This window comes from Ordospora colligata (genome assembly GCF_000803265.1).
Source record: "Ordospora colligata OC4 chromosome Unknown contig_12, whole genome shotgun sequence".
In the NCBI taxonomy this organism is placed as follows: Eukaryota; Fungi; Microsporidia; family Ordosporidae; genus Ordospora; species Ordospora colligata.
The window spans coordinates 176965-191290 of NW_014575396.1; the positions used below are offsets into that span (position 1 = coordinate 176965).

At 39.3% G+C, this 14326-nt stretch overlaps 15 protein-coding genes across 15 annotated transcripts; 6 read left to right on the top strand and 9 right to left on the bottom strand.

The window, feature by feature from the left end:
• Positions 1-35: 35 nt before the first annotated feature.
• On the bottom strand, positions 36-1949 carry M896_121460 (ATPase domain 1 of RNase L inhibitor; the record flags this gene model as incomplete). The annotated part of the gene is made up of 1 exon (XM_014707479.1): positions 36-1949. One exon carries the CDS (start codon positions 1947-1949, stop codon positions 36-38), a length of 1914 nt encoding a protein of 637 aa, XP_014562965.1.
• Positions 1950-2106: 157 nt separating this feature from the next.
• On the bottom strand, positions 2107-2913 carry M896_121470 (putative spindle pole body associated protein; the record flags this gene model as incomplete). Its single annotated transcript, XM_014707480.1, has 1 exon — positions 2107-2913. The coding sequence occupies one exon, from the start codon at positions 2911-2913 to the stop codon at positions 2107-2109; it is 807 nt and encodes a 268-aa protein (XP_014562966.1).
• Positions 2914-3064: 151 nt separating this feature from the next.
• On the bottom strand, positions 3065-4363 carry M896_121480 (uncharacterized protein; the record flags this gene model as incomplete). Its single annotated transcript, XM_014707481.1, has 1 exon — positions 3065-4363. One exon carries the CDS (start codon positions 4361-4363, stop codon positions 3065-3067), a length of 1299 nt encoding a protein of 432 aa, XP_014562967.1.
• A 155-nt stretch (positions 4364-4518) lies between these two features.
• M896_121490 (tRNA pseudouridine synthase domain-containing protein) lies at positions 4519-5457 on the top strand (the record flags this gene model as incomplete). Its single annotated transcript, XM_014707482.1, has 1 exon — positions 4519-5457. One exon carries the CDS (start codon positions 4519-4521, stop codon positions 5455-5457), a length of 939 nt encoding a protein of 312 aa, XP_014562968.1.
• A 108-nt stretch (positions 5458-5565) lies between these two features.
• Positions 5566-5985, bottom strand: M896_121500 (ribosomal protein S19; the record flags this gene model as incomplete). Its single annotated transcript, XM_014707483.1, has 1 exon — positions 5566-5985. The coding sequence occupies one exon, from the start codon at positions 5983-5985 to the stop codon at positions 5566-5568; it is 420 nt and encodes a 139-aa protein (XP_014562969.1).
• A 38-nt stretch (positions 5986-6023) lies between these two features.
• On the top strand, positions 6024-6719 carry M896_121510 (uncharacterized protein; the record flags this gene model as incomplete). Its single annotated transcript, XM_014707484.1, has 1 exon — positions 6024-6719. The coding sequence occupies one exon, from the start codon at positions 6024-6026 to the stop codon at positions 6717-6719; it is 696 nt and encodes a 231-aa protein (XP_014562970.1).
• An 84-nt stretch (positions 6720-6803) lies between these two features.
• Positions 6804-7364, top strand: M896_121520 (inorganic phosphate transport protein; the record flags this gene model as incomplete). Its single annotated transcript, XM_014707485.1, has 1 exon — positions 6804-7364. The coding sequence occupies one exon, from the start codon at positions 6804-6806 to the stop codon at positions 7362-7364; it is 561 nt and encodes a 186-aa protein (XP_014562971.1).
• A 61-nt stretch (positions 7365-7425) lies between these two features.
• On the top strand, positions 7426-7800 carry M896_121530 (uncharacterized protein; the record flags this gene model as incomplete). The annotated part of the gene is made up of 1 exon (XM_014707486.1): positions 7426-7800. The coding sequence occupies one exon, from the start codon at positions 7426-7428 to the stop codon at positions 7798-7800; it is 375 nt and encodes a 124-aa protein (XP_014562972.1).
• Positions 7801-8011: 211 nt separating this feature from the next.
• On the bottom strand, positions 8012-8608 carry M896_121540 (transcriptional repressor; the record flags this gene model as incomplete). Its single annotated transcript, XM_014707487.1, has 1 exon — positions 8012-8608. One exon carries the CDS (start codon positions 8606-8608, stop codon positions 8012-8014), a length of 597 nt encoding a protein of 198 aa, XP_014562973.1.
• A 223-nt stretch (positions 8609-8831) lies between these two features.
• M896_121550 (putative proteasome) lies at positions 8832-9527 on the bottom strand (the record flags this gene model as incomplete). The annotated part of the gene is made up of 1 exon (XM_014707488.1): positions 8832-9527. One exon carries the CDS (start codon positions 9525-9527, stop codon positions 8832-8834), a length of 696 nt encoding a protein of 231 aa, XP_014562974.1.
• A 257-nt stretch (positions 9528-9784) lies between these two features.
• M896_121560 (uncharacterized protein) lies at positions 9785-10177 on the bottom strand (the record flags this gene model as incomplete). The annotated part of the gene is made up of 1 exon (XM_014707489.1): positions 9785-10177. One exon carries the CDS (start codon positions 10175-10177, stop codon positions 9785-9787), a length of 393 nt encoding a protein of 130 aa, XP_014562975.1.
• A 43-nt stretch (positions 10178-10220) lies between these two features.
• On the bottom strand, positions 10221-10832 carry M896_121570 (uncharacterized protein; the record flags this gene model as incomplete). The annotated part of the gene is made up of 1 exon (XM_014707490.1): positions 10221-10832. The coding sequence occupies one exon, from the start codon at positions 10830-10832 to the stop codon at positions 10221-10223; it is 612 nt and encodes a 203-aa protein (XP_014562976.1).
• A 420-nt stretch (positions 10833-11252) lies between these two features.
• M896_121580 (putative GTPase-activating protein) lies at positions 11253-12218 on the bottom strand (the record flags this gene model as incomplete). The annotated part of the gene is made up of 1 exon (XM_014707491.1): positions 11253-12218. The coding sequence occupies one exon, from the start codon at positions 12216-12218 to the stop codon at positions 11253-11255; it is 966 nt and encodes a 321-aa protein (XP_014562977.1).
• Positions 12219-12311: 93 nt separating this feature from the next.
• Positions 12312-12893, top strand: M896_121590 (uncharacterized protein; the record flags this gene model as incomplete). Its single annotated transcript, XM_014707492.1, has 1 exon — positions 12312-12893. The coding sequence occupies one exon, from the start codon at positions 12312-12314 to the stop codon at positions 12891-12893; it is 582 nt and encodes a 193-aa protein (XP_014562978.1).
• Positions 12894-13130: 237 nt separating this feature from the next.
• M896_121600 (uncharacterized protein) lies at positions 13131-14306 on the top strand (the record flags this gene model as incomplete). The annotated part of the gene is made up of 1 exon (XM_014707493.1): positions 13131-14306. The coding sequence occupies one exon, from the start codon at positions 13131-13133 to the stop codon at positions 14304-14306; it is 1176 nt and encodes a 391-aa protein (XP_014562979.1).
• Positions 14307-14326: the final 20 nt, after the last annotated feature.

Here is a 14326-nt window from a genome sequence, read left to right on the forward strand (position 1 = left end):
TAGTTTAGGAGAAGTAAGTAATAAAAGTGTTTAGTTCAGGAGAAGAAATATTGGTTGTTTTCCTTCTGTGTTCTGTCCTTTGCAGATCCTGGCTTGTTGATTCTTGGCCTAAGATTTGCCGGGTCTCTTCGGAATGTAACATCCAGACTCTTAAGAAATGTGTTCATTCCGTTTAAAATATCCATGGGAGGTGTTGCAGTGCTGGATATTCCAGGTTCGCCTTGAAACACTATTACCTTGTCTGCAAGATACGTCCCAACTATCAGGTCATGTTCAACAACAAATGCAATCTTATTGTTTGAATATATAAACCGCTTTATAACCTTTGATATTGCTATTCGCTGATCAGAATCCAGGAATGCAGAAGGCTCGTCAATCAGGTATATGTTTGCTTCCTTTCCAAGGCACATTGCAATTGCGATTCTCTGTAGTTCTCCTCCGCTAAGGTTCTGCACTTGCTGATCGTAGGTGTATTCAATACACAGCGGCTTGAGGATGTCATTCATGAACGATGGATTGATGAACGAGGACCTGATCTTTGAAGATAACAACTCTCTAACGGTTCCTTTGAATTTCGGAAGGATTTTCTGTGGCTTAAGGCTGCAGCTGAGCTTTGAAAACTCCTCATCGTTGTTTGGCTTTATAATCCCTGCTATTAACCCCACTAAAGTGCTTTTTCCCATGCCATTTTCGCCTAGAAACACAATTATTTCAGAGTCATTGAATGCTCCAGCACTGACATTGAGTGAAAACTCGCCATATGTCTTTTTCATTGCTTTATAGAAATACTGGTTCTTCCTGTCTGATGAATCCGTGGGTCGTTCAGAAATGTCGAACTTGAGCTCTGAAGACCTGAACTTCATATTTTCTGTTGGGATGTATCCGTCCAGGAAGATGTTGATTGCAGATTTGATTGAGTATGGCGTTGTAATCACACCATATGCTCCTGGTTGTCCATAAAGTACACATCCAAAGTCACTCATCAAGTCTAGGATCGCCAGGTCGTGCTCAACAACAATTACATACTTGTTGTCCTGGCAAAGTTCTCTAATCTCTTTTGCTGCTGACAATCTCTGTTTAACATCAAGATAGCTGGATGGCTCATCAAATATGTAAACATCGCTTTCTTGCATGAATGCCAGAGCCAAAGAAAATCTTTGCAGTTCTCCTCCACTCAATTCTTCAACATCTCTGTTGAGGATGTTCTGAAGACACATTGCATCGATATAGTACTCTTTTTTGCCTCTTTGATCCATATCATTTATAACATCAATAACAAGTAGTTTGTTTTCAAGTTTATCCGGCTCATTCTTTGCATCTCCAAGTGCATCCTTGTTTCTTGCATCATTATTTATTGCAAGCTTTTCCAATTTGCTTTTAATTTCTACTCCAAACTTCTTTTTCAATAGCTTTGGAAGTCTGTCTATGTATTGGATTTTTGATGTTATTTTCAGCTGGCCATCGATTACCTTGTTAAAGTATCCTTGTAGCTCAGAACCTTTGTAATGGTTAAGAATGCGCTCCCATGAAGGCTCGTTCTTGTAATCTCCAAGGTTCGGCTTTATGTCGCCAGAGAGGATCTTCAATGCGCTACTCTTTCCAATTCCGTTTGTTCCAACAAGTCCAAGAACTTTGCCTGGCTTTGGGATCGGGAGCCTGTGCACTTTAAAACCATTTTCTCCGTATCTATGCGATATCTCTTTATCCAGGCTTGTGGGTAGATTTATTATTGTGATTGCTTTGAAAGGACACTTTTTCTGGCATGCCGAGCATCCAATGCACAGGATTTCAGATATTTCAGACTTTCGTGTTATCCTTATACACTCTCGCCCTGTTTTATTTACAGGACATGCCTTCTTGCATTCAGAGGCACACTGCGAAGGTTTGCACAACTCGGGATTGACAATTGCCAGTCGTGTGATGCTTGTCTTTTCATCATTCTTTGCCATTGTATGGGTTATCAAAGTCTGTACAAGACTTCACATACTCACTCACTATAAATCAGATTATGCATGATCACACAAGATTAATTAAGCACAAAATTATGCTTTGTACTTATACACATCGGTGTTGCATAAATAACACACTCAAAATATAAGTCCATACTCATTTATTTCCAATAAGATACACTTTGTAAAAACAGGTAAAGTTCTTATTTCCCCCATTGCTTTTGGCAACAAAATCAATCGAAAGTGCCTTATGACTACCAACATCAAATCTCTGAAGTCCACATGCATGAGTATCATATTCATATACACCTATGCTGCGATACTCTTTACTATTCTTAATAAAGACCTCAAACTCACGCACCGCACTGCTCGTATGTTTTGTAAGCGGATGATATATCCCAACCTTATTTATCTCAATCTCAGCTCCAAAGTCAATCGAAAACTTGGCGTTGTTACCCTTGAATGCCAGGCATTCTCCTTCATCGAGTCTTTCACTAAGCACTACATCAGGACTGGCATGCTTCCTAAGTCCAAGAAATCCGTATGAATACAGCTGCGAAGGTTCATCAATCCTTACTATTGCACCTTCCTCAATCTTTGCATGATTGATTTCCCTGGATTCCTTCATGCCTTTTATAAGTTGATTTATGGCATTATTTTCAGCTCTCAAAATATCGATTTCTTCCATTAAGCTAATCATCATCATAGAGTCTGCTGGCTTTTTGAGAAACAGTGCAAGTATTAATACATATGGAATCGCAATTGATGCATATAAGCACCACCCTCTTGGTAGTGATCTTTGTATGTTTGGATTGACCATTGAATGCTCAACCGTTTTTACATCCTTACCTACTCTACATTTCCTCACAGGAGTGTCCATTACAATTGTTCCATACTCATCAGCATCAAATGTTGAATCGATCCCAATACTCCTTGACATCCTTGACAAATCTTTCTTGCTCATCAGCCCATGCATCTAAGTAATTTTTGATCTGTTCAGGAATCTACAGGAGCTATGCATAAATCAAATCACAAAAAAACAATTCTACAGTTTATATATTTAATCATCAAGAAAATAAATAGTTATACAGTTTATATACTCAATTATCAACTCATCAATGCATCCATAAAACAAGCGCAATCGTAATAAAAAATATATTTACATAGAAATAAACCATAAGCTTGGATCTCAGGCTCAAGAGTTGCTGCTTGGAATAGAATGTGATCGAAATGTGTATGAACGATGACAAAAACAGGTTGAAACTCAGAATAAACTTATACTGAGTTGCATCGCACACATTCTGTAAGCCCATGTTTGCTATTGTTTTGCATATGGAAGATGCGATGAACGAAAGAATATAGAACATATACGAGTATGACATGGATGATGACATCCACAGAAGAAAGGCAAACGCCATTGCAACTGCAGAAGCCACAAATCCAAATGGAATGCACATGCCCTTAGAAACAACCCTTGTTACCTGAAGACCTATCAGAGACGACAAAATCTTGGAGCATCCATCAATGTATCCATGGATTATCACTGCCTTGCTTGGATTCATATGATAAACAACAGAACTATCCATAAGCGAAAATAGCTTAATTATCGTGTATGAAAGAAGGCGCACAGGCTTTGCAATCAAAAACATCATTCTATTTATCCTCATGTTGCTTTCAATACCACTTTTTTTCTCAAGAAAGATCCCTGCTGAATAGAAGGACAAGCATATGTAAAGAATACCCGCTGACGACGAAAGCGTTGATGCAACAATCACATCTTTTGAATATGCATTTTTCATCTTTTTCCACATTTCTGCGGGTGTTTTAATGCTGTCCACAAACTTTGCATTCTCTACTGTATGACCTGCACCAGGAAGAATCAATGTGGTGATCAATGCAAGGAGCAATCCTGAAAGAGACACACACATGTTCACAAGGTGTGTTCCTCCACACATTATGATGTCCTGGCCAAGCCAAGATGAAACAACACCTACGAATGTCTTAATGCTGGTGGCTGTGGAAAGAATGACATTCTTGTCTTCGTTCTTGTCTGCAGTAGAGTTGAGGATGGACTTCATAACAACACCAAACGATGTGGTTGCCCCATGAAGCACATATGCAGTTGAAATAAGAAGTGTGCTTCTGAATGGCATGAACATGAGGATCAGATACACAATTATTTCAAGCATAGTATCAGCAAACAGACTCATCTTGTTACCAAGAAGTTCTATAATCAGGAAAGAAACAAGCGAGACGACCGTCGATGAGATGAAAAACAGCGGACTGAAGCTATTATGCATTTCATTAATTGAGAATCCTTTCTTCTCAACAAGATACGGAACCATGAATGAGAGAAACGGGGTGAATGATTTGAATGCAAAGTACTGATATAGCCTGATTGTCCATAAAGACATCTGTATGAGGGCTTCTAAAGAATGCGATTTATAACTGAAGTGTGTACGGAAATGAAGTTTATATAGGTTTTTATAACTGAAGTACATATAACTACATATAAGTGAAATTTACTACTTGTCAACGGTTTTTGTAAAGATAAGAAAATTATCCCTGAATGCTGAACGACTATTACGAATATTTACAAACATTGGACAAAGACAAGCTAATTGAATTTCTATACCAGCCAAAAGTACACAAAAAAACATTTACAGGCATTTGCATGCGAATGGTTGCTTTAAAAATATCTTATGATGGAAGGAAATACAGTGGAGTGGCCAGGCAGTTTGGAAAACAGACAATTGATGGATATATTTCGAATGCACTTGAGATAACAGGACTTGGAAGTAAGCTTGTGTATGCAGGACGGACAGATGCAGGAGTTAGTGCAGTAGGAATGATAGCTTCAGTACATGTTGTGTCAAGAATAGCCAATCCAAGCAGAGGATATACGCTTGGAGATGAAGATCACAAGGAATACAGATACGACTTGATTTTGAATACATACCTTCCTGAAGACATTCGTGTGATTGGATGGGCGCCTGTTCCTGATGACTTCAGTGCAAGGTTTACATGCATACAGCGACAGTACAGGTATTATTTTCACAAAGATAGTCTTGATTTGAGCAAGATGCAGGACTCAACACATAGAATCAAGGGGATGACGAATTTCTACTATTTTTGCAAGCATTCAGACAAGAATGCCTTGTATGAACGAACCATAGACGAATGCAGAATCATTGATGATGGTGATATGTATTATTTGGATATCAAGGCACGTGCATTCCTGCATAACATGGTTAGGAAGATAATATGGGCAATTCTAAAAGATGGACGAGGTGAAGCATATGATGAGAAGCGGATTGGCTTAGAAGAGCCGTATCCTCTGGTGTTTTACAATGCAATCTATCCGGAGGAGCTGCAATTTATCATGGATCAACGTTGTAATATGCTGTTTGACCAACAGATAAGAGATGCCCGAATTAGATGCAAAATAGCAAAGCTAAGATTTGAGCATAGTTGTCAAGGATTATTTATGGACTTCGGTGATGAATAAGATTATCATAAAGTTATCAAATGATATAATGATTTATGCAATAATAAAGTTAATCAGGCAATAAAATAGTGTTATAAATGAAATATATGTGAAAGATAAGTAAAATGTTTATTCGCGGACTTTTTGAATGATTTCCTTGACAACAGATTTACCTTGTTCAGTCAATACTGCCTCAGACTTACCATTGAAGACAATCCATCCTATGTTTTTCAGGTTTTCAAGGATTGAATCTCCTATCTCCTTGAATGCCGGTGCAAATTTGTCTGGCCTGCATCCTCTGTTCTTCATGCATCCGTATATCTCTGCAAGCTGCTCAGACGTTACAGACCCCATTACTGCGATTCTTCTCATAACAGATGCAACTCTTGTTAAGTACCAGGTGTCGTCACTGGGTGCCTGTTGCTTGCCTGTGCCAGTCTTCATGATGTCATGATCCTTGATGGGAACTATCTTATTATTCGACTTGAGATGTAATTTAAGTGCATTGTTGAACCTTTCTGGCCTAACCTCGTGGATCTCTGCAATCATATTGGGGTAATTTTTTCTGGAACTCAAAAAACGCAATTATGAATGGCACGGGATCCCCTGTGCAGGTATCATATTTCATAACGACTAGGCAATGTGTGATTCCACATGTGATCTGGCCATGGAAATTCCCGTCTTTTTGTAAGGGCATTAAAGTCTACACCGATGACATATTGTACAAAGATTCTGCATATGATAAGGGACTTGAGCAAACAATCCGAGAATTTTGCTCGATTGATAGTGGAAGTGTGTGTGTTGGATTTCGAGGAAAGTCAAAGACGTTGACATCGAAGCGAGGAAACTACAAGCTTGAAAAGAAACGTTATGAAATGCTCATTGACACACTCGAACCTGATTTTAGTGCAAACTATGCAGATGGAAAGATGATTATTGATGGAAATGAACTTGTTGAACCAGCAAATGTTAGCGAGTTCGTTTACATGCTGAATAGCGGAATCATGCTATTTGGAACAGAGTTTGTTAATAGAGCTGTGGATGAAGGACATATGTTGAAATTTGATGGAAAGATTGTAAGTGAAGGAGGAGTTTTTGATTGTAAATGCTGTGGAGAGCTATGCGAGGGATATCTGGAGTATTTATGGAACATTAAAGAGATGAATGCAATGAGATACTTGACTATACACAATTACAATGTGATCAATAGTGTGATTGGAACGATTTGTAGTGAAGATGTGCAGGATAGAACAATTGTGTACAGTAATGAGATTGGATTATGAAAGATAATGGTGCTCATTATTTATGGCAAAGGATGAGATTAATTGAAGCAGGAACAGATATATGAATAAAATATTTACCCCCAAATGAGTATGAGCATGGCGTCAGTGGACCAATTTCTGAACTTTGGGTTGTCACTAGTGTCTATGAGGATATTTCAGAAGTCGCAGTTCCAGAGTGAGAAGGCAATATTTACACTGAGAGTGATTTATGTTGTGTCTAATGTTGTGCAGCTCTTATTTTTTGTGTACATAATGCAGAAGATCAAGAAGACGAATGATAGCAGGATGGTGAAGATCAGGAAGGAGGCTTCTCTTTTCCAAGAGGATAATGATGCAGAAGAAGAGGAGATGACGTATGGACAATACGACACACTTGAGCTGAACAAGATGAGGAAGTCTACAATGATACAGTTTTTAGTTGTATGTGCATTGCACTTCAAGTTCAAAGCTGTTCAACCACTTTTTGTGCAGTCATTTACACCGATCAGGAATCTTTTTTTGAATCCGCTGTATATGGCACACATATGGAATAGGAATGTGTTGAGGCCGTTCGATCTGAATATGTTGTTCAAGAAGACCGAGCCAGCAAAGGAGAGCAAGGAAAAAGCTGAGGAACAGAAGAGCAAAAGGATTAAGGAGGATTGAGTTGAATAAACAGATTTGAAATGTTTTTGTGTGAGTTAAAATTGTGATTGAAACCCCCTGGATGGATCCACGTGCACTCGTTGAACATAATCAATGCGAGGTGAATGATCATGAGAAGAGGATGAATGAATTTGAGTGTGCAAGCATACCTGCACACGGAGAGATAGGAATTCTACAGGATGAGAAGAACATTGTTCGTGTAAAGGTTCAGCAGAAAAAAGGTGCAAAGAAAGTGACGATTATTGAGAACATTCCATTGGATGTGAGAGAGAATGTTCTTTGCTCATTGAGAAAGGAAATGGGATGTGGAGGAACTCTGCTGGATGACCGATCAATCCAGCTTCAGGGAGACAAAACAACTAGCCCAGGACTTGTCAGTTCATTGAAGAAGTATATCAAGGGATGTAAAGTGGAGATGAACGGAAGGATCAGCTGAGTGCAATAGTTGTTGAGTTGTGTATGCCGCGAGTGTATAAATGCCGGAGGCGTTTGATTAAATAATCTTTTGGAGTTTTGAGACATCATAGCATTTAGATGGAAAGAGTATGTGTTTGTGTGTAGTTGAGCAATGGCCTTGTGCAATGCCTGATATGGTTACGTCTTTTATCTGAAAGCCAACATCATAAATATTATACTTCTTTTATTAGTCAATTTGTGAAGTCTAGTGGCTCAAAGAGTATCTTGTCTGGTGCTTTAAACACTCTTGATGTTTTATGCTTAAAGAGCTCGTTCAGGATATCAAGGTTGTACTTCCTTCCTATTCTCTTTTTATTCTTATTCTTAGGTTCAAATTCATGAAGCTTATGCTTTGAGTTGCACATCTCATCCTTTGTAAGGAGATCCTTCTGCGGCTTGTTTTCATGCAAATACATGCATTCTCCATTCTGACATATTGAGTTTTTTAAGTAAAATGTGCAGTACTTCGTTGTTCCATATGTGCACTTCAGAACCTTTCCGTCGAGCAAGCTCTCATCAACTTCTTGTATGCATATCCTTGCTTCCTCGCTTGTGCTGTATGTGATGTATGCACTGGCAGTAGACTCCAATGAGGATGCACGTTTATTCACAACTATCTTCTTGATGATTCCAAATTGTCCAAAGAACTCGTTCCTACAAAGAACGTCTTCGTATGCATACTTCTGTGGAATGCATATTATGTACACAAGGTTCTTCTGCACAACTCTTATGCTTGAAAAACTCGGGGATGTATCAGGAGCTTGTGCCTGTGTATCTTTTGATATCATCAGGGATATATGCCTCTGAAAAATTTAGCTTGTTCATATCGCTATCTCATGTACATGCTTTGAACATGCATATATAAATAGCTAAAATTTACTCGGCATTAAAATATTGCATAAATCATTTCAGTGTGTTTATTATTGCATTTCCCATACTCTCTCAGGATACTTTAATCAATGCGATAATGCATGATCTGCAAACATGCACGCATAGCCACAATCTGCTCATTCAATTCAAAAACATCCCTGAATCGGCAGTATATGTCTCCTTTCCAACCTCAACTACCCAGATTTCAACATTCTCAGCATTGAGGGCATCCTCCTCGGGATGCGCATTTCTCAGTGCCATTATTCCTATTCTTACAAGCTCTTCAACACCCATGCCTTCATATTCTCCACAGTGTGCTTCCAACACTGTTCTGGATGACTGGCATCTACATCCTATGCTCATCCCATGTACTTCTTTTGCACTTCCTTGCGGATTAAACTCAACCAGTCTGATCTTTCCTTCATATTCTGTCATGTACAGCCCTGCAACTCCATAAAGTCTTCTTCCATCAATCACTGTTCTTTCAAACGTATCCTTCAGTAGCTCATCAAAAACATTGATGAAATGTGGCTTTCTGCCTTTAATAACATCTTCCCTGACATTCTCATCAATCAAGTAATCCACAATATGCATCCCATCATTTGTTATCCCAGAAAACGTAAACAATGTCTTTGAATCAATCTTAAACACCTTCTTCTGCACTTCAGCCAGTTTAGACCTTTTTTCATTGTGTGCGATCATTATTCCAATTCGTGTGTTCCTTAGTCCCATCACTGTGCTTCCAAGTTCTGTTGTCTGTTGTATATAATCAAGCTGTTTGATCTTTCCTTCCGGACTGAATATCTTAAACATATTGTACCTTGCCTGAGATCCCATCTTACCTGGGGTCTAAACATTATATCATCTTTATTCCCAAAGATTTCATCAAATATTTGATGTAGCCATGCATAATACTTTCATATCATCAAATATAATACTTCGCTTCATGCAACATGAATAATGCTTTCACTTCATCATATATTCCATTAAAAATGTATAATACTTCACTCCACTTCATGCAAAACACTTCATGCAACATGCATAATGAATCTAAGTCATAACCTCGATTCATAGTACATCCACTCAAATCATACTCATGAGATAATAAACTTCACATGCTCTCTAACAACAGGCGCATCTACATCTTCAACAAATCGCTTCAATGACTCCTCATACATCCTAACAACATCATCCATCGGATTCTTAATGCCACTATCTATCACAAAATCATTCAACTCCCTTAGCTCTTTAAATACCCGCTCTGCAAAATTCAGCATCCTACACGCCTCATTGAAATACAGCGAGTCCTCAGAAGCCATCTGCAAAATCCTGTTGAAGTACCCCCTGATCCTGTTCTCAAAGTCTTCTACAGTCTTGATCCTCGGCGCCTCCTCAAGCGCATCAAACACACTCGATCCAGACCTGTTTGTAAACAGCTTAAATGTATCCTCACGCACAATCAGATCAATCACTCTATATATCATCATCCCGGGGCTTTCCCATAGAAACATCATATCATTACACATTTATTTAAAAAGACATACATATTCTTAGCAGCGCCCTGCTCGCAAGCTCATCGGCCTCGTCAAACTCATCCTCGTCCTCAGCCTCACACTTGATATATCCAGCAACATTCTGGACACTGTTGCTCCGCTTAGTTTTCATCGCTCTCTCGCCCTCGTTGCCAGATACAATCACCCCTCCAACACACTTCTTCTCTACCCTACGGCTTCTATGGAAGTCGTCAATTGTGCAGAACATGCTCCCGTGCCTCACCTTTTCACTCCTCCTCTGTATGGACGAGTTCCAGTAGTTCTTGATTGCATTGTCCGTCCTTCCTGGAAGATACTTTGCTATCTCAGACCATCTGTTTCCGTACTTCAGGTGCAGTTCAATGATCAATCCCTCCTCTTCCACACTGAATGGTTTTTTTGTAATGTGAGGATTCAGGTGGTTGTGCCATCTCTCTCTGCACTGCTTTCCCACACGACTGCCCAGCTTCTTTGCAATAAAAGACCAGTTCTTTGCAGAATACTCACTCACAAGCCTTACAAGCTTCTCGTCCTCTTCATGCCTCCATGGGCCCTTGATGAGTCTTCCATTTGATTCTGTAGTGCCGATAACCCGATCAAAAGAAGCCATGCGTGCTCAGGGATCCTCTCCTTATATCCTTTGTTTTCAAAATTAAATTGATGATCTATTTGGCGCAATCCACTCCGATTTAATCAACACTCAATATTAATGAATTCCTCATTTTTCAAAATACCTTCATATATCGCCATATCCATTATCATCTATAATTGATTTTCCCTCCATAAATAATTCATCACTTATTTCCCCGCCATATCACATTATGATCTAATATATTCTAATTACCAATCTTATGTACATGTGCATGACACACAAATCGATATTTGTACAGCACCGCATTGATTCAAAATAAATTCACAGGTTTAAGCATGTACAAGTCTATTGTAACATCATTCAGATACATGAATTAAATCTATAACATCACTCAGGCACATATTATAAACATCTCTACTTGCTTTCTAATAGCAATTGTTATCTAAGTACATTCTCAATAATGCTTATATCTTGCATTTCAAGAGATTCCACAACATACGAGACTATCTCATCAACTTCAACTGGTTCGGCATCCAGCATGCCAATAAACTCAATCAGCTGCTCTCCATCAAGGTCCAGGATCCGCTTTGAAAAAAACCTTAGGATTGCTGCAGCAAATAGCACAAACACAGAAAAGTCAAAGAAAATAAAAAAGTCCCACATTCGCAATACAAGCTTGATATCAAATCTTGTGAACAATGTCAAATACCACCCAATTGCATAAACACCCATATCAACACCTTGTATGCGCATATGCCTGTGTATTTCTGGAATCAGTTTCTCAAATACCTGATTCTGTGCCTTTTGTAAACTAGGAACCTTGCTCAGCTTCTTATCAAATAATGTCTCAAGACAATTGCTGCTGATTATACCAACAAGCATCTCAAATGCCTCCTCCTCTGGAAAATACATTAGTAGAAGCGCTGCAGCGCTTGACATTCCTTGGCAGTATCCAACATCTGGGTTGTAGTTTGAGTATGCTGCAAGAACATTGAAGAGCTCGCATTGCCCTCTGCCATACTCCTTATTGAATAGAAAGTGTTTTCTAAATGTCCTCTGCACATCAACATGTATCTGATGTTCATATCCGCTTTTAATTACAATCAAGCTTGCATAATCAACCTTTATGCTTTTCTTTGTCAAAATGCTCCATAACTTGTACTTCAAGGACAGCGGAATCCCTCTATATATCAGATACTTTGCCTGCTTATTCTTACGTAGCCTTTCTCGATCTCCATCGCACTCCGTAATAAGAGCATACCATTCGCTTTTTATACCTTGATTGCTATCTCCTGTCTGATTGCTGAATGCATCCATCACAAACCCATACTCGTTGGTGCAAAAGACTTCCTCTGTGACCTTATTGATACTATAAAGCTCTCTGATGGATCTTTTTTTCATCATATTGTTTTGAGATCAACAGGTATAAAATGCATATACAGATGCACTGAAACGCTGCGTGAGATTGGTTGTAAAAGAAATACAAAAAGCAAACATATGCATCGTAAGAGCACTATAAAGAGAGTTTTCAAGGTGTTCTTTCTGTTCATCCAAGGCATGCTTCTGACTTCTGGGATCGGAATGTTGATAGTAAGCACAACAGTGTATATCAAATCGTACAAGCTTCTTGGGATAGCTAAGAGCATATTGTTGGTTTCATATACATTTGGCTTGCTAAAGATCCTGTCTGCTATTTTTGGATACCAGGCATTGTCATCTAAGAAGAGGGTGCGAGTGTTTGCATATGTGTGTGTGACTCTTGTGTTAATGAACATTCAAGCAATAGGAGTTGCCAAGAGTGTGGTTATTCATGAGAGGTCTGGGGAGTGGGGAAATAAAAGATGGGGGCTACTAGATGAGAACCAACGAGAACTTATCCAATCCAAGTTCAGATGTTGTGGGTTTGGAGATGCAGATGATAGAGCAGGAGAAGGGTGTCGTGATGGAATAGGATGCATGCACATGATACAGAAAGTTGCAAAGAAGATGTCTGTGGTAGTTCAGAAGATAATAATGTTTTCATTTCTCTTTGAGTCGGTAGGAATAGTAATATTGAGTATGCTGAGGATCAGGAGATGATTAATGACAGAGCTTATAGATTATGGCGACAATATATGCAGCATAAAATGTTCTTGATGGCTTGATTGGCTTTTGTAAAGGAGAAGATGAGGGCAATTGAAGAATGAGAAATGCGGTTGGACAAGTGAGTGCCTGAATGGCAATATTGAGGTTTAATGATGGTATGACGTAAAGCAATGGGAGAGGCGGGATATGAGAAGAGAGCCTTATAATGCAAAATTTTTCGCCCCTATTAAGATGCAGAGTGAGAATAGAAAGAAGCGGGTTCCAGGTATTCATGCGCATTTAGCAGCAATTAAAGAGCTAAACCAGGAGTCTGGACGAGTTGATACATCTATTACTGAGCTTAGAGAGAAGATATCTGCAGCGTACAAGAATGATTCCGAAAACGAGATCAAGCGCGAATTGTATGAGAAGATTGAGACACTCAGCAATGAGATCAAAGAGTTGAGGGCGCAGAGACAGAGTGTTTTTGATCAGAAGACGAAGGCACTTGATGTGTACCAGAAGTTTAAGGCTGAGATGCAACCTGAGAAAGGAAAGATAAAGATACTGAGTGCAAATGAGATTGATGCACGTATGAAGGAGATCAACATGAAGCTGATAAGTAGCAAGCATGATTCTAAGACCGAAAAGACGTTTGAGAGCGAGATTCAAGAGCTTAGGAGGCAGAAGAAGAACATTGGGATGATGGAGCAGAAGAGTAGGACGCTGGTTGAGATCCGAGGAAACCTTGATGCGCTTGATGCAGAAATCAAGGATATGACAAAGAGATTGACCCAAAAACAGGTGACGATTGATGAGCTGAAGGCAAAGAGGAAGGAGATCTATGACAGTCAAAGCTCAAGCAAGAACCCAATTATTGAAGGATATGAAAAGAACATAAAGGCACTGAAGGTGAAGAAGAATGAAATAAATGAGAAGAAAAAGGCGCAACAGGAGGAGATAAGGAAGAAGGAGATTGAGCACGACAAGTTCCTAGAACAACTGGCACTTGCACAGGCAGCTGAGAAGCAACGAGACGATGTGAAGCAAAGGATCCAAAAGTTAGAGGAAAAGAAGAATGTGCTGTCGAACGAGGAGTGCACGCTTGATCCGTCTAAGTTTGATTCGGTGATATTCCGAATGCGTGCTATTGATGTGTCTGGTGGGAATTTAAGTCTTCCTATTGATCTTGCGCTGTATTTGAGCCAGTTCAAGATACCGATTCCATCCAATGCGAAGCAGCTTGAATCGACGATTTCTGCATTAAAGATCCAGAAGGAGAGCTTTGCAGGCCAAGTTGTTGGGAAGAGAGAGGAGATTGCAGTAAAGATAGCTGAACTTGACAGGAAGATATCTGAGGAAAAAAATATTCTTCAAAGCATGCCTCCAAGTGATGTGAGACTTTTGAAGCCTAAGCGCGAGTATTAAATCTCCAATTGCATTTTCTT